This window comes from Lithobates pipiens, unplaced genomic scaffold, assembly GCF_037356315.1.
Source record: "Lithobates pipiens isolate NorthernLeopardFrog02 unplaced genomic scaffold, aLitPip1_a1.2 Scaffold_18, whole genome shotgun sequence".
Lineage (NCBI taxonomy): Eukaryota > Metazoa > Chordata > Amphibia > Anura > Ranidae > Lithobates > Lithobates pipiens.
In genome coordinates, this window is record NW_027507758.1 from 247,863,347 (window position 1) to 247,881,714 (window position 18,368).

General features: G+C 40.1%; 1 protein-coding gene across 2 annotated transcripts in view; it reads right to left on the reverse strand.

Annotated features, from left to right (window-relative positions):
- Positions 1-18,368, reverse strand: part of ECT2L (epithelial cell transforming 2 like) — a 73,139-nt gene that overhangs the window by 17,752 nt on the left and 37,019 nt on the right. For both annotated transcript variants that reach the window (XM_077486752.1, XM_077486753.1), the window contains 10 exons: positions 16,733-16,825; positions 15,785-15,967; positions 14,068-14,171; positions 13,742-13,858; positions 12,717-12,809; positions 10,510-10,724; positions 7,473-7,620; positions 5,272-5,345; positions 2,365-2,521; positions 1,325-1,390 (listed from right to left, as the gene is read on the reverse strand). In XM_077486752.1, coding sequence (XP_077342878.1) covers positions 1,325-1,390; positions 2,365-2,521; positions 5,272-5,345; positions 7,473-7,620; positions 10,510-10,724; positions 12,717-12,809; positions 13,742-13,858; positions 14,068-14,171; positions 15,785-15,967; positions 16,733-16,825 — 1,250 coding nt within the window. The remainder of the gene's footprint in view (positions 1-1,324; positions 1,391-2,364; positions 2,522-5,271; positions 5,346-7,472; positions 7,621-10,509; positions 10,725-12,716; positions 12,810-13,741; positions 13,859-14,067; positions 14,172-15,784; positions 15,968-16,732; positions 16,826-18,368) is intronic.

Consider the following 18,368-nt stretch of genomic DNA (forward strand, 5'->3'; position numbering starts at 1 on the left):
TGGGACTTGTAGTTTTGCAACAGCTGGAGGGCCACCAGTTTGAGACCCCTGTCCTAAACAGTGCAAGTTTACAAGATATTCAAGGTACCTACAGGTAAGCCTCATTTTAGGCTTACCTGTAGGTAAAAGTGATGTGTAAGGGTTTACAACCACTTTAAGCTGCAATATATTCACTTACACTCCATTGTTTCTGCATTAATCAAGGACTAACCTGGTAAAATACCCCAGTACTGCTTTTAAAAAGGCGGTACTGGTGTACTTACTTATATACTATTAGATAAAATTAAAAGAACAAGACTTCAATACACACCACGGAGTCATTACTGTGATAAATACTGTAAAGAGCTGTGATCGTGTATAAAGTTCATTAACCCATTAAATGTCACCGTTTACCAGTGTAGAATTGGAAAAATAATAAAAGATGACTTCAGTGTGGTTACTGTACTGTATTCAGCCCAGGCTGTTCAACTGCCTAGACACCACACGTGGAGATTGTTTGTTCCCCCAACAGCATAATATAAGACCTATGTGCGGGTTTGATGCGGGCCACCTATGGGTCCCCAGCACTTTCTGGCTGTGCATCTCCGTGGAGCGATCTATCAATAATTCTGGCAGATAACATCTTTGATATACATTTATATATATACTCACACACAACTATTTACTTTTGATATGAGATTTATTCTCAGTTGTTTTATTAATTTACAAATAAATGACTACAGCTATTTGTTCTCCTTAAATATGACTCTGAAGAAGGGAATGTTTTCCTGAAACATGTCAGGCGTTTTGGAGTTCACATGATAAAACCATATATGAAACCTTTGATGTTGTGCAGACTATATATTTATATGTATGATTCCACGTATTGATATATGTATGGATTTTTATACTGTTCTGTAAAACAATTTTGTGTATCGTTTTTGTGAATAAATTTGTAATATATTTTTTACTCATATTTTGGTCTGCCTTAAAAGTCCCACTGTACCGGGGGGTACTGTGATCTCCTTATTAGGGGATCTTTCTATTCCTACCTGTGAAGGGAGGAGCAAAAGGGAATGCTATAAAGTGTCACTTGAGTAAAAGCTTGAAATGTCAGCTGAGGCTGCTGACATGACATCCATCCTAGCAGTGGTCTCAGGGCTGTTGGCTGTCTACCCAAAAGGAGAATGACTGAGGGGGCAGCAATCAAAAGAAGTTATTCTCTCAACTGAAAAAATTAGATCTGAGGCACGATCTTCACCTCTTTCTCACAGAAGAGACCATCTTGAATGTAAAAAGTCACAAAAGGTCTGGAATAATTTATACTTATGCAGATACAACTTACAGGACAGCCTTGGATTGTCTTCTGAAGATGTGTCAGCTCAGCGTCCTTTTCTAAGGTAGCTTTCACCTGTAAAAAATAAAATCTTTATGTTAGTAAAAATATGTTTTTAATGTATAACCCAAGGCAAAACATGATTTCTGTTTTTAATATAGTGAGGAAGACTAGAAACAACTGTCTGCTTGATAATGCTGTCTATTGAACTGTCTAACCTGCTGTCCTGGTGATACCACCATTGCCTCCAAACCAGGAAATGAGTGGAAAATCTCCAACTTCAAATCTCTTTACCTACATATATACTCATAAATAATGAATGTCATGCTGTTGATAGAATTTGTCATGATTCTAGCAAAAAAAGATGTGTATTAGGAAGTCAGACTAAAGATGGTCATACACTAGCAGATTTTCAAATGACCGTTCATACAAACATTCTCAGTACATTCAATGAAATTACAAATGTCATTCTAGAGTACTTCAATTTTTTTGTTTTTGGAGTGATTGAACAAAAACAGCATACACTGTTGTCAATTTCTTAATTCAAGCTAAATTTTCCATCCTGCTCATTTGAATTTTCTTGTCATTATGGTCAAAAATTATCTGACTCCATTAATGTTTGTAAAATTGAATGAACATTCTTATAAAAAAAATAATTGAATGAAATTCTACCATATGACAAGCTTTAAGGTAGCATTAATTCTATTTAAAGAAAAACTCAAGGCAAAAGTTTTGTTTTGCCATCCAGTGAGGCTGCTCCCTTTGTCCAAGGGTACTTCCCCGATCCTTGGACCCCCCCCCCCCCCCCGTCCAGCAGTGGAGCTGGTTTATGGGCATAATGACGTCAGGAACAGTCCATTAACAAGACCGCTAGTGGTCGGAGGCTTGGCGGATTAGATAAGTATATCTCCGCTCTGCAATCCCCTAGACAAAAATGAGCAGTTAACCCATGCAGTGTGGGTATAGCCCCGCTACATGGGAAGATAACATTTTCGTCCGGAGTTCATCTTTAACTATTTTCTGTTACTGATGCATCATAAATTACCAACCCGCAAAATAAAATCCTTGTACTGCTTCATCACTGTAATAGCTGTGTTTAAGTCATTGCGATCTTGATGCTCTGGAGGAGTATGAAGGCGAAGAGCATACAAAAGGTTCACATACTCATCAAATCGAACAGACGGGAATAATAGCAATTCCTGTAAGCTAATAGAAACAGCCAAGAAAACATGTTTTAATTAGACATTAGTTTTATTTTTAATTATTCAATATTGCATATATAGGGTGGTCGGCATAGAAATGCAGTCTGCATAGGAATGTGTACTCGTTCAGACTGACATCTGTAAGCTTTCATTTAACTTTAAATAGTGCCAAGCTGGTCCAAAAATAATTGTTCCCTTTACTAACACATGCACCCTCTGTCATCGCATACAGTAACATGTACAGTGATGTGTTCCGTCAGCAGGATCGCGACTTCCCATCCCACTCCCAGAAAAAATCTAATTGGGCTGTTTGCTGTTCAGCCATTCACAGAAAGCCTTGTATTTTAAATACTAAATACATGGCTTCCTCCATTTAGCTGAGGTGGAGAGGCAGATAGATGAAATATTGAAATATTCAAAAAATGCAAAGCCTCCTGTGAATGGCAGAGCCTGATCCGGCTTTGTTATGGCAGCAGACTGGAAGGTCCCATCCTGCTGCCAGAACATTATGTATGAACAGAACATGTATAATGTATGTAGTGGATTCTGCACAGTTTATACAGCATTGCATGTGTTAGTGAAGCAAATAGTTGGTTTGGATCAGCTTGGTTCAAATAAGCCATTAACTGAAAGCTGGAGTTAGGCTTACAAATGTTACGAGTCAGCGAGGCAAAGTATTGGTGTCAGGCAACAGGATATTTCAGAAAAACACTAGCAATGGCAGCCCATACATTTCTCTCAGAACAGGTTTCCCCTAAGTGGAACACAACCAAAATATACACTTAAATCTTTCTTACTAGGAGAGTAGAATGCCTAACCCCTGCCATCATACAGCAAAGCATTGGGCTTACTAGTAAATAACAGGTTCACTTTTACACTGACCTTAATTAAGGAAAAACCTAAGATTCCTATGTCATGCCATAAACAGTTTAGAGATAAGTGTATAATTACTAAAACTGGTTTTCCACTGGAGTATTATGCTGCTGGGTTATACTAGTATAACTCCTACACAGGCTGTTTTTTTTTCTAACTGCAAAGGTTTTTTTTGTCACTAAATTAATAATTTGGGATGAGGTTCATAAGTCCTCCAATAACATGGGCTTGTGGGGAATTCTGCTGTTTGAGATTCAGGGTCCTGGCAAATATGTGTGCAAATTCACCCAGGAGTATTTTTTTTTTTAACCATAATGTCTTCTCTTTACAAAAGCTTTCTTTTGTTTTTTCATTTTAATTCTTGTGGTAAAATCTCTGCCTGTGCTCTTTGTCTCTAGTTAAGGTGGTTCTGAACCCTAAACTTTTTTTTAATTAATGTGTTCCCTGCATCATGGGTAAAAAATGTTTAGGTATTAGTATCGCACCCCCCGTGCCTGTCTGTGGCGGCTCTCCCCTCTTCTCCTGGCTCTCACAAGCTTGACTGAGAGCCATTGACTCCTGCTACTGTTGGTCAAATCCTGTGACAAGGGAGTGGGGACAAGCTGCACTGTCTCCATCAATGGAAGCAGGCAGTGTGGCTCAGGATTAATCCCACAGGTGTGCCACGATAGGAAGCAGCTTCTTATGGCATGCAGAAATGAGGAGGAGCCAGGAGCGCTGGCAGGGGACCAGAGAAGAGGAAGTTCTAGGCTGCTCTGTGCAACTCCATTGCACAGAGCAGTTGGATTTTTTTTTTTTTTTTTTTAAAAGACAATTTACAATCACTTTTAGTTAGGCCTAGCTTTGCTCATTACAATGCAAACAAGTGGCCTATAACTGGTCTTTGCAGCAAGGGGCACTGGAAAAGCGACATATGTCAAACAAATACAAGGAGATTTCCAAGCTCAAACTTACCAACCAGCCAGCGACCAAATTGACCTGGCTAACAATATGTGTTAAGAACAGGGTTTTAGTCTGCACACATTTGCAAATACATGCATAAGTTACAGGCCCCATCATGGCACCTTGTTTTCTGTAGTTCCTAACGCTAACTTCTTAGAGCATCCACAGTGGAAGCACATGCATTTTAATGGATAGGCAGCGGGCAGGTGAGCCTGGAGGGAGCCCATCCCTCCTTAAAGGTACAAGGGCACACTGAACACCCAGCACATAGCACTTTGGCAAAAAAAATGTCAGTGCTTTGCCTGACCAATATAATCAAAATACAAAACAAGTGGCTACTACACCTACCTATAACTGGTCTTTGCAGCAAGGAGCACTGGAAGGGCAACGTATGTCAAGCAAAACAAAGATTTTTGTAGCTTTTGTCTCTACAATTATCCTGCTGCTGGGCAGTTTTACATTGCTGTGCCATATGTGGTCTATTAATGCATGTAGTAAAACAACTGCCTGTACTCTTTGTCTCTAGTACATTTCGGTCAAATCTCCCTCATTAAAATGTCCTTCTTCCGGCCAACTACACTACACCTTATTTAAAGTCCCAGTATATGTAGATATACATCCCCCCTTTCCTTGTATTCTTTAGGCCAACTGTACACATTTTCATTCTCTGCAGTCTCTTCTTTTTTAATAAGAACATTATAGAAATTAGCCTACCTCCACTGGCTTTAAAATGTTAGGACTCACTAACCCAGAACAATTTTGCAGATTGGGAGTTCTGACTGCACTCCAGCCTCCCATGCTGCTTAATGGTTTTAGTTTAGGTTTGCCTAATTTCAAACAAGATTCACTGAGCCCTTGGCACATCTAACCTGAGCATAGTCACTCACTGTTATTTATAATATATGCAATGACATTAAAAGTACATACATCTTTACTCACCTCATCATTTTTGTTATGACAGTTTGATCATGTCTCTTCAAGAAAGCTCGGAAAGTTGGTATAGCTTCCCTGCACTACAAATACATAAATGAACACGATACACATTCTGTGATGATGACACAACTATACTTCCTGTCTCTAGACATCTTTACCAGTAGATTTACATTGAATGTGAGTACAGGGGTCACAATTGAATGTGGTTACAGGATCGTACATACAGGGGTTGCAATTTGCGAACCAGGCCCATGCGGCCCTCTGGATAGAAGGGGTGGGCCGGCGGCGTGTAGAGGAACTGATCCATTCCATTTTCCTCCTGCAGCCTTTCAGCAGGGGGATCGGTTTCTCTACATGCTGCTCCTCCTATCCACCTCCTGCTGTGATCAGGCCCATGTGAAATCCCCTGGCGCCCCCCACAGCACTGACAGGGAGAATGTGTCAGGATGGAGAGTGGGGAAGGGGCCAGTAAAAGTGTCATTTACTGGTCCCTTCCTTTTATTATTGAATAGAGTCAGTGATCTGTACTGATCACTGACCCTGTTCATGTTTACTACTGATTCAATTCTAAATGGTAAGGAAGCTTTGTACAGACCTATTCCTGTTCTGCTGCATAAAAGGAAATTGAGGGCTGTGTCCTTAATCTTACTTCTCTGTCTCAGATGTGAAAAATTAAAAGGTCTGTTTAGACCCCTGATATTTCACCAAAGCCCCCCAACAGGGCTCAGAAAAAAATTGTAAAATAAATAAAATGGTAAAAAAAAAAAAAAAGAATATAACAAGAATAAAAAAAAAAATACTGACACCTGTGGCCAAACTACCAGGGTTGCAAACGTTGCATGTCACCACCGTGGGGGGGCTCAGCCGGGGGTCAGGGGGGTGCTCTTTATGGTTTCTTGCATTGGGACCCTGAAGATTCTAGGTATGCCTCTGTGTGGTTACATCTTTGAGAAAAAATATTTCAGTTAAGGCTGCACACAGTCTGGTCACTATCTTAAGGTTTTCTGGGTATTTATTATGTAATGGTTTGGAGAAAAGAGCACTTCATCACAGGACATATTGTTGAAAACTTAGTAACTAAAGTACAAGTTATAATGTAAAATACTTTTTTTTTGCAGGTGTTGTTCTACAGGGATACATATATATGTCCAGCATGCAGATAGCCTCTATAGGGAAAAACTAAAATTCTCCACATGGAATAGTATGGACATATACAACAATACTAGCAAGTAAAATTGAAAAACACATTTGCAAAAAAAAAAAAAATCTGTGTTGCTTAGTTGTATACATTTTCATATAAGTAATATCAGTACAGATTATTACAAACAACCTATCTTTTTAACTGCATGTCAGGGTGTCGGCAGGGACATCTGACAAGCAAGTCATAATTTCAATAGATTTGTAGCTAATACTACATCAATGGCAGCTGGTGTGTTTTTCTTTGGGTGACAGCAAACAATCACTCCCCCCCCCCTTCCGTAGCCGGTGGTGCAACACTACCCCACTTACCCGATCTAGGTGGTGGCTGTGGTGTCTCCAGCATTGTCTGCCCGCCATGCGTGTGGCGGGGTGCAGGCAGCTGCTCCGGTGTCTGCTCCTCCAGCAGCTTCCTCATGTGTCTCCTCTCTCTTCCGCTTAAGCGTTAGTCATCTAATAGTATCGCTTGATTTTTTGGCCAATTGGGGGAAACCAGTCTCATGACCCGCCTCCTGATTGGCAGGGAGGAACTAGTGTGAAAATAGCGGAAAATTGTCACACAGGTGAGTGGGCTCGGAGCGCAGTGCTGCGCCCTGGACCCACCCTTTTTTTAAAGCCTATTGGACCCTCTTGCTCTAATCACATGCTTAAAAAAAAAAACACTCCCCATTTGAAATCCATAGTCCGGCACCCTGATATGTGGATCAGGGGGCTGGATGCATGGATGGGGGGAGGGGGGTGGCGCCTGTGTGCCCTCTATGGATGGGTCATCACTGCAAAATTGGTAATTTAGCTGCACTACAAATGAATTTTGCAGAATCTGGTTCAAATCACCTTACCACTTATGGCACCACAATACCTCCTTATGATGGTAGAAGAGGTATTATCCAATGTAGTCACATATACAGGTAGGAGAATATGTTGTAACTCTACCTGTCCAAAAATGTGGGATCTAGACATTTACAACATGCTGACATTTATCAAAAGTATTTTTAGGAGGTCAATGGTACCTTGTCAATTGTTTTTAGAATCACTGTGTAGTTGTTGAAAAAATTGGTGTATATCTTCAGCTTTGATCCAAATTTCATAAACACATCTCCTAAGCACTGTGCAGGTCCCCATTCTTCAAGTCTTTCCATCAACTCTGTTGAGAGCTGCCTAGATCCAAGGAAAACATGTATTTTTTATATCATTTGGTATTTTCAACTGCCACTTTATCAAATGACAGGATATAAATGAGGCCTGTCATGAAAGAATCAAGAAGGCTGCTATTGCTGACCATTTCTACTGCAAATGCCAATTGTCTGGCTGTCATACCAATTTATCAGCTTCAATGCTGCATGAGTTGTGACCCGAAACAAGTATAGAAATAAAGATTTTTTTGTTTGTTTTTATTTTAACCACCTCCCGTCATATAGCAGAATGATGGCCGGAAAGTAGTTGTATTATCCTGACTGGGCTACATATGACGTCCAAGACAGCGATCAGTGGTGTGGTGTGTCAGTCTGACACAACGCCTTTCCGATCCTGGTAAAGAGCCTATGATGTAGGCTGTTTACCATGTGATCAGCTGTGTCCAATCACAGCTGATCACATGGTAACCAGGAAGTGCCATTTATCGGCTTTTCCTCTAGTTGCACTCACAGGCGTGAGTAGAGGAGAGTCGATCGGCTGCTCTCCTGACAGGGGAGGTCTGCTCTCATAATTAGCACATTAATTATCAGTGCAGACCCATCAAGGATGCCCACTGGAGACCACCAGGTATGCTCACTAAAGCCCATTAGGGATGCCACTCTGCCCATTGGTGATTCCTGCCAGTGCCCCCTGATCAGTGCTGCCTACCAGTGCCCATCAGCGCTGCATATAAGTGTCTGATCAGTGCCAATCAGTACTGACTCATCAGTGCCCCTCAGTGCAGCCCCATCAGTGAAGGAGGAAACTTACTTATTTACAAGTATTGTAAGTTTTTTAATAGAAACAAAGAAAAAAATATTTTTCAAAATTTTCAGTATTTTTTTTTTATTTGTACAGCAAAAAATAAAACCCCAGTGGTAATCATAACATGACCAAAAGAAAGCTCTATTTGTGGGGGGAAAAATTATAACAATTTTGTTTGGGTTCAGTGCTGCATGACTGCGCAATTGTCATTCAAAGTGCGACAGCGCTGAACATTGGACTGAGCAGGCAGGAGGTGAAAGTGCCTTGTATTGAAGTGGTTAACTGGACCAGTGTTTGCTTTTTTTAAGTCATTTTTTTAAAGTAATTTTACTGTAAATAATAGTTTATCTTTTATTCTATAATTTATCCTGTTTAAATTGCAAAAAAAAAAAATCAACAAAATAAATTAAAACAAATGTAAATATTCATAGTAAATAAAAAAAAATACGCAGAATTACTTGAATAAAAATAATAAGGGGAGAAGCAGAAGAAGGAGTTAATTAGAACCAATTAGGGACTCGCACTCATATAATTTAAAGCTTCCCTTTTCATTTACTTCAGTGATCAACTCAGATCAAAAATCATCATCATAATGTTTGAGCTAGTGCCACCAGAGGTAATGTGTCCACAGCTGACCTTTAGAAGACTGTGGGGAAGAGGTACAGATGGCAAGTATCTGTACATTTGTTAATTAGGGATGAACGCAGACTTATTCAGATTCCAGTCCGAACCCACCTGAGCTATGCTGCCAGTAAGTGGCCACTGCACACTGGCAATCATAAGTGTCCGAGGCATTGCCTGCCCCACATCCGTTCATATACAAGGAACGTGCATACGTATGGCTGCAGGGCAGGAAATGCCTCAAACACTTATGATTGGCAGTGTGCAGTGGCCACTTACTGGCAGCATAGCTCAGGTGGGTTCGGAGTAGGATCCGAACATACCTGAGATCATCCCTGTTAATGTGAGATGTTTGTGAGATGCATTATGGCCACTACTGTGTGCCAGGAAGTTATGCTGCACACTTGCTCATCACAAAACAAATAATTTTAATAAATAAATTGAGTAGCAACTAAGGCCCCCGGGATATTCCTCAGAGCTTACATATGAAATTTCTTTCTCTCTAGCTGCTCCAGCCCATAGTATGTCCTGCTGTTCCATAAGGTCCGATAGACACATCAACTGAACTTAGTTAAGCTCTTTTCTCACAGTATATGCACGTTGTGGTGCGCTGTCATTCATTCTGATGCAAGTATATGGTATAAAGCTACGTACCTGTTCTTCAGAGCACAAAAGACAAAGTAAATATATTGTGCGTTATGATGCACTGTGTTAGCCAATAGTATAACGTTTCTATTTTTGTGCATTGAGGCCATTCGAAGTGAAGAGACTGCATTCTTGCTCCTTGGTCCCTAAACTATTTCACTGCAACCATGCCATGCACATAGAACCGTCCTTGGCTGCAAATCCAGTCAGGTTTGTGACTACAATGGTGGCCATACACGCTTTGCTAAATAATCAATTTATCTTCTGATTGATTTCTCCTGATAGGAATAATTGATGTATAGTCGTCAACCCATTCGATTGATATGACACAGGTGGGGAAGAGGATTTTGATTGATAGTTGGACGATACAATTGTAAATTACAGATCTAATTTTATTTCACCATTGAATCTTACGAATTCAGAAAAGAAAACAAATCATCTCTTTGCTGCCACTTAACAAAACACAATTGATAATTTTCTGCCCTAGCTGATCAATTCGGACTTTTAATAAAAACCAGTCTAAATCTATCAGAGAGTAAGTTAGGTCTATTTAATTGTTTGCACATCAATCAGATAATAAAACTGAAGCTTGTACAGCCACCAACAGACTGTTATAATCTCTGGGAGGCCAGAGCTGATTTCAACATTAGTTGGAACGTATATAGCGTTTAAAAGCTATAAATTTGAACTAATGTGCTCACGGTTTAATTTTCTTGGACCTCCTTTCTGGAGAATAAAAATACTATGATGCAGAGGCCCAAGTAACATTGGACTTTCATATTGACTTCCATACTTTGCATGGATCTCATGCAATGATAACATACAGTAAGAACATGCACATACTTGTGGATTTGTAGGATATTGAGAATATCAGAGAAGATGATTTGCACATTAGAAATGCTCAGGATTGCACGATTTGATGCCAGAGCCGACTTCAGTGGGACAGCATAGACATCTCTGATGATCTCCAGGACTTGTACGTACTGTCTCTCACTCTTCAGGAGTTCTCGAGCAAACCTTGAACGTTTATCTCCTACATCCGCTAGAAGTTTACTATCCTGTGTTGAAACAAATAAAAACATTTCAGAAAGGGGTAGCACAACTTTAGCTTTGAGGTTAGAAGGACAAGCACACCAAGTGATCTTACATACTAGCTTAAGAGAGAGAAAGTCAGTGCATAGACCACATCCCTGAGTATTTAGAACAAAAAGGGTATTCCCCCTTAGATAGGACTTTAAAGGCCACAGACACTGAAGTGTGTAGAAAAAGATTTATTACAGGAAAAAGAATGATACCAGATCAAAACAAATGATCAAACATAAAAAGAGACGGCTAGTGTCTAAGTACATGTGACAAACATAACAAACAACAAAATATTTTCCAGTGGAAGGTAATCCCTGGTACCCAAGCTTGTGTGGCTTTACCTATGCACATATTAATTACTGGCATCAAGTTTAAAATAAAACAGCTAAAAGCAAAGTTTTAATACAAATAAGTGAACACCTCTACCTGACAAAATATTTGTTATTCTTTGCAGCCATTCCCAGGCCTACGTCCTGAAAATGTCCAATCAGGACAAAACACGTAGAGATGTGGTTTACATGCTTACATCACGTCTGGTAGCATGCATGCAGATTACGGGATCGAAGCCGCAATGGCCATCTTCCCCCCCATACAAGCTGCATATACTTGGTGCCAGTTTTTCTATAGGCACCTTCAAATGCGAGTTTAAATGTATTTAAGTCTGCACCTTTTCATAAAAAAATGGTTTTACACTATAAGATCTCTCCCCTGGTATTTCATTGCATGAGTGGCGGTCTACTGCAAGCGGAGAACCTACAGAATCAAGTGATGAAGGACCAAAGTACACGGGGGGCAGCACCCCAAAAGCTATAATTGACCTGTCTAGCAATAGTGGGTAAAAACTTGTGGTGACACCAGAAGCACTTGAAAGTGGAGCACCTATTTTGTCTTTATATAGCACAAGCACTTTTCACTGTTAACACAGTCAGTTTGGGACTTTAACTTGACATTTTGGACTAACTGTATTTTACACAGCTGATGGTGTTAAATCTGTTTTTTGGGATTATTGCAAAGAGCAGTGCGGTTTTTGTTTTATTTAAATTTGGTCATTGTGTTTAGTATAGCACATAGAGACAACACTGCACAGCCAGGTGGGTAACACCACCATTTTCGATGCCTGAACACATATGTCAATATCACTGTGCAATGCAACAGAGTCCGATTGTTTTCAAGTACAAACCCTTCATTGCTTAAAGGGGTTGTAAACCCTCGTGTTTTTCCACCTTATTGCATCCTATGCATCTATGGATGCTGAATGCTGGACTCGGGAGCGGGCCCACAAGGTAACCCCCGGGAGAGCGCTTCTCCTAGGGGGTTATATGATGCGGGGAGGAGCATCGTATATCCCCCCCAGAAGAGGAGGATGGGGCCACTCTGTACAAAACAAACTGCAGAGTGGAGATAAGTATGACATGTTTGTAATTTAAAAACAAAACAAAAAACAAAGCCTTACAATCACTTTATTGATGGACCGAAGTTCATCCGGTTCTTCCCTTGCACTAGCCTGCATGCCAAATTGGCAGCTATTGCCCGCAATGGCACCATTCGAATTGGTGCGAAGCCGACTTTGCAGCTCTGCACCGAATCCCAAAAGTAGTTTCCTGTATTCCTTTTAGTGACTTCAGGAGTGATTGGAATAGACATTTGTGCAGGACCCCGCACAGATGGATGTCAAATCGCCCCTGAATTCTGATCACATCTCTGCACAGCCAGGCATCAAACTATCACAATTATCTTAAAGTATGCATATCTAAAAAGACAGGAATTCTTAAATAAATAATTCTGCCTGCTAGTGAATTACAACAAATTGGTATCACTGAACCATTCAGCACCAGTAAGTATGCTGCAGATTATTATTTTTTTTTTTTTTACGGTTTTCTTTGTTTATTTTTTATCTGTTTGATTTGGTTTCTTAAAAGACAAAGTATAGGAAGATTCATTTTCCAAGCATTGTGTTCATTACTTACCAGCATAGTAAGTTTTCTAAACCTAGATTCAGAGCGACTTGGAGAAAGAACAGCCTTTTCAGACATGGCATCACCATCGTTATCATCTTCCTGCTGTAATATACAACATTTATAATAAAAGGAATCTTTAATGGTTCTGGGCTAATATTGTTTATTACGTTTTTCAGTGTTTGACCCTTGTGCTGCCAGAGCCATTTTTGGGGTTTTGTTTTGCACACGTTAAAAAAAAAAATCATTGTAGGCTTGAAGATTTTAGGAAACCTCCAAAATATTATGTATTTGCTGACAGGAGACAAAAATTGTTTGGGTTGGGGGGGGGGGGGGGGGAGGTGGAAGCAATCCGACAGCTGGCAGATCCAGATCACTTTCATCACACAGCAGACAGTCGGTTTGTCAGACTCACTCGCACTCCTAGCAGCTGCAGTTTATGTAAACGGTGAGTGTAACATGTAACACGTAACATGCTCTAAAAGGTGGACTTGACCTTAACGGCTGGTTCACACCAGATGCAGTCTAGTGCATTCTTAATCTGCCTCAAAAACGCACGGACAGTGTTTACCATGGGTTCGAATGGCCCTAGTTCACATCAGCGCAGTGCATTCCAGTGCGATCAACAAAAGTAGAACACAATTTATTTTTTCTGTATAGAAGGCATCTGGAATGCGGAAAAATGCATCAAAAATGCCTCAGAACTCATAAAAATGCACTGGAACGCTGGAATACTTTATAAGGAGTTACAGTAAAACCGGCCATAGACAGTTGGAATCTCAGCTGGTTCAGCAGAGACTGGCTGAGATTCAAACTCTGTATAGGCAGACTGATTGCCCCTTACTGGCTGAATCACCAGGTGAACATAAAAGAAAAAAGCCTAAAAAAAGGAAACTAATGCAGGAATCACATGTAAGAATTGCTAAGCTGCAATATAATACATTTGCTTTTTGGTTTAATACCACTTTAAGACTTGTAAAATACATACATGACGTATTTAAGAATTTAAATACTGTATTTTAAAGCTCTTCTATCACCTTTAGAAAGGCTGATAGGGTGTCCTCTGTATTTGCTTGCAGCAACTGGTTCCTGAGCTCTTTGGTTTTTCCACATTTTTTTAAAAGAAAGATGGAAAGGAACTCCAGTGGATCATCCTTCAGAAACAAATAATAAGAAAAAAATAAAAGGGTAACTTGAGAAAATGGATCAAAAGTCCTGTAAAGGATTAGTGCATTACATTATATTAAAGAAGGGGTCATTCAGGTACAGGAATCCACATTAATAAAACTGCAGCGTTGCCACTTACAATGAAGAAAAGCATGGAACATTGATTCTATCACATTTACAGATTTAATTTACTTACACGCTTTTCCTTAACAAGTTCCACCAAACCTTCAGTTAATGCCTCAGCAATGTCTTGATTGGTCTCCACCTTCACCATGGGCATGGTCTCAAACATGAACTGTCCTATAAAAACAACCCAATGAGACCCTGCACATTTCATTTCAAAAATAATTTGTGACATATTTACTAGCAAAGCTTAAATTGAAAAGGGAAGTTTCTTCTCACTTCTTGACTTTTTGACAGGTGTCAGATATAAACAAGAAATGAGAGAAAATCACCTCAACAGGGACACTTGGAGCAATAAAACTTTTATTTTATTTCTGTGTACCCATTTCTAGGTGACTGATGTCGGAAAAGAACAGAAATCTTCTGACTGAACTTCTGACCTCTCTCCAATCATATCAAAAATGTTTTGGGTGGAGCTGGATTTTAGATCCAGAAGCAGGAGAAAACCTTTAAAATGCATAAAATGCAAATGAGCATACCAACCCACATGCTTGGTTTTCCACTTTATTTCTTAGGGGGGAATGGATTTGTATCCATCTACTGTATCCACTACCACATTGTGATGTTCAGTGCACTTCAGACATTGGAACCATACATTTTTTTTTTAAATAACAAACATGTTATACTTACCTCCACTGTGCAGCTCGTTTTGCACAGAGTGGCCCCAAACCTGCTCTTCTGGGGTCCCTCGGCGGCTGTCTCTGCTTCCTCCCGCAGGTACTTCTCACGTTCATGCGAGCTCCCTCGCATGGTGAGAAGCACCTACGGGCGCGCTCCCGTGATACAGCCGGCGGCTATAGCAGCTCGCTGTATCACACGGCCCCGCCCCGGCACTCCGCGTCAGTGGTTTTTGATTGACAGCAGCGCGAGCCAATGGCTGCGCTGCTTTCCATCCATCCACTCCAGCCAATCAGCAGCCATGCGGAGCGATAAAGAGGACGGCAGGGGCGAGCGCAGGATTTTCGAGGGGTCAGGTAAGTAAAACGGGGGGGGGGGGGGCTGGGGGCATAGGCAGTGTCAGATGTTTTTTCACCTTAATGCATAGAATGCATTAAGGTGAAAAAACATTTACCTTTACAACCCCTTTAAGCTACCAACATATCTCTGGAATGTGGGAATAAGCTGAAGTACCAGAGGAAATCCATGCAAGGACAAGGAGAACATGCAAACTCCATGCAGATAGTGTCATACCTCAGGCTCGAACCAAGGACCACAGTGCTGCAAGGTATAAATGTTAACCACTAAGCCTGGGTATTTAATTTAATTTATTTATAAAAAAAAGTTGAGTATTCAGCACTCTCCTTAGGCAACCATTTTTGTCATTATACAATACAAGGCTTTGACATTTTTATTGCAAACATAATATTAAAAAGGGAGTATCACCCCTAAATAGATACCAGCCTGGCACACAAACTATATGAGCTACTATCACTATAAATTAGTGAAAGGCATATATGCAGGCCCTTGCTATACTAGTACCAACCAGCCTGTATGCCTCATATTGGCACCAATATAAGGTGTTCACTTGAGAAATTGTTATCATGTCCAAGAAATATATATGTTACCACTTTGGAGGTATACTTTTTTTGTCATCCATTAACTGTTCTCAAAATGCAAAATCACTTAAGTAACAATAACTTGTTAAATACTGGTGACGCTGGGGATTGATTACCCTTTTCTGTATTGTGTCTCCTATATAAAAAGACATCTTATAATGAAGCAGAGATTACCTATTATCCTGCCAGATACATTTCTCTGGAGATCACCAAGATGGCGCTTCATCTGCTTCCTGACCATATGTAGAGCTTCTTCCATGACACTGGCTAATCTACACCAAGCCTGTAGTTTCACTTCCGTGAAGTATAAAGATGGGGGGAATTCACGTCTTCCAGATGTCATCCAATCACTGAGAACTGAAAGTAATCACATCACATGAATGTAATTTATAATACAGTAACAAGAGAAATTCAATAAAGCTACTGCACCACTTTTTTGGCATTAATCCTTGTTAATGTATTGGGCCAAATTCATGAAGCGTATGCAACACTTTTGGTTCCAGACAGCGACTCCTACGCCAAATTCAGGTAGTTCTAAAATGTGCCACTTTTACTTGTGGTGCAATGAATGTGCCAAATTACATTAAAAATAAAATATGGAACTCTTTTTGGTGTACAGAGAGAGATGCTGGGGCAGACAGATTTGGCAAAAAGTGTCTTGCGTGCATTTTAAAAGTGGTTCGGCATGAGCAAAATTCAAGTACAAGTTCTAGACAGGTACATGAATTTGGCGTTTGCTGCACCACTTTTAGAATGCATGCAAGACACTTTCGCAAAATCCGTCTTTGTAAATTCCAGGGAATGAGTGTAGCACAAGTACATGCATGCTATAGTTAGAATACAATAACCATCAAATAATATACCAATCTTATGGTACTACTGTAATCTTAAAGACTTGTATTAAGCTTCTGTGATATGGAGAGGTTTGTGTAGAGCTTATATTGAATTAAAAAAATAAAATACGTATGGGTACAATCAACTGCTGTTACTTTGAATAATATGATGTAGTCAATTTCCCTCTTTAGCTGAAGAGGGGCACTCTTTGTGAGCTTATAGTAATAAATAAGCCCTATAAATTAAAAAAATTGGATAAAAGTCACGAACATTCCAGTCTGTACTTACTGTGTTGGTAAGATCCAGTGGCTATGCCAGTTGGTGAACAAAACGTAACGCCAGCTAACTGAGACAAATTGTCAAGGATTTCCATTCCTGCATCTACAATACAAAGAGTAAAAGGATGCATTTACTATTTCTACATAGAGCATCAATACATGGAAGCACAAACAAAAATGTTATACAATTGTCATCCACAATCCAGGTAAATAATAACCACTTTATACACTTACATTCAATCTAATACACTTAGACTTAAAAAAAAAATCGAATACATTTAGATTCAAGAATCAAACACAAGATACAAGATTCAAGAAGGTTAAAAATGACAAGAAGCAAAAGTATTTCCAATGTCATCAAGCCACATAAGAACTCTTATTTCTTTGAGTGATCTGAATTTTACCACTTGCCTGAAAGAAGAGGCTGGACAAAGTTGTTATCTGGTTTAGTGAACTAGAGTGGAACTAACTCAAAATCTCTATCAAGATACTCATTCCAGTAATAAATAGGACTTCAGCTAGTTTTGCAGTGACTTTCAGTTGTATCTTCAGGGTAAGAATGGGGGCATTAGTATCAATTCACACAAATATTGTGTAAGTTGGAAAATCTCTGTGTGATATCAACACTTCCAACAAGTGGAAACTGTCTTTTAGCCCTGGTTCACACTGGTGCAATTTAACATGTCAAATTGGCGGCAATTGCCCGGCAATGAGACACAGTCCTAATCAGTACAATGCCGTATTTGCTGCACCGCCCCAATTTCAAAAAGTAGTTTCTGTACTACTTTTTGCAATTTCAGGGTGTGATTTCCATTGACATCTGTGCAGAAACCCGCACAGATGTCTCTGAAATTGCCGCCGAAATCGGGACTGACATGTGGGAATTAAATTTTATTCCCAATGTTAGTGTGAACCAGGGCTTAGAATGCTTAGGAAATACTTGCAAGCAATATTTGAATTGAGAATAATGCTTGCATAAATCAGGCCACATACTGTCATGCCAAGAGAAGGAGTCTGTAACTAGACCATTAATACAGAAAATAAGTGATCTAAAACGCAACCTCTTGTTTTAAACTTTTTCCTGCTTTATTTGCTGTTGTTGGCCAGAAAATCATCTTCGGTGCCATAGGTGTGCACACCCCAAAACTCAAACACATGCCTTTCTCTGCAGCCTCAGCTGCACTGGACAGTGAATGAATGGAAAGTGCTCTGTACTGAGAGTCTTCCTGTTCATTCAAGCTGAAACGTAGTAACACAGATTGAACACATAGAGTGCGTTCAACTGTGTTCATTTAGAAAAGGAAGTGGCCTGTAAAAGACATACTGTATTGATTAGCCTCTTTTCCCTCTCTCCATCCTGAAACATCCTCTGCAGCAGCTGGCGGAGAGGAGGGAAGTCAGCAGCACTGTGGTGGGGGGGGTTGGTCGCAGCATGGGGGGAAGCCTGTGCAGTAGGGAGAATCGGCACCTCAAAGAGTGATTAGGGTGTACCCAGGCACACCTGGCATTCCACCTGCACTCGTCTACATTCTGTGCCCTTTTTGAGATTACTTTCACTGTGCTATTTACATGTCAACTTCTCAACTTGATCACTAAACCCCAAACTAATCTCAGGCAGGGCACAGAAGAGGCTTTTCTGGACAAGA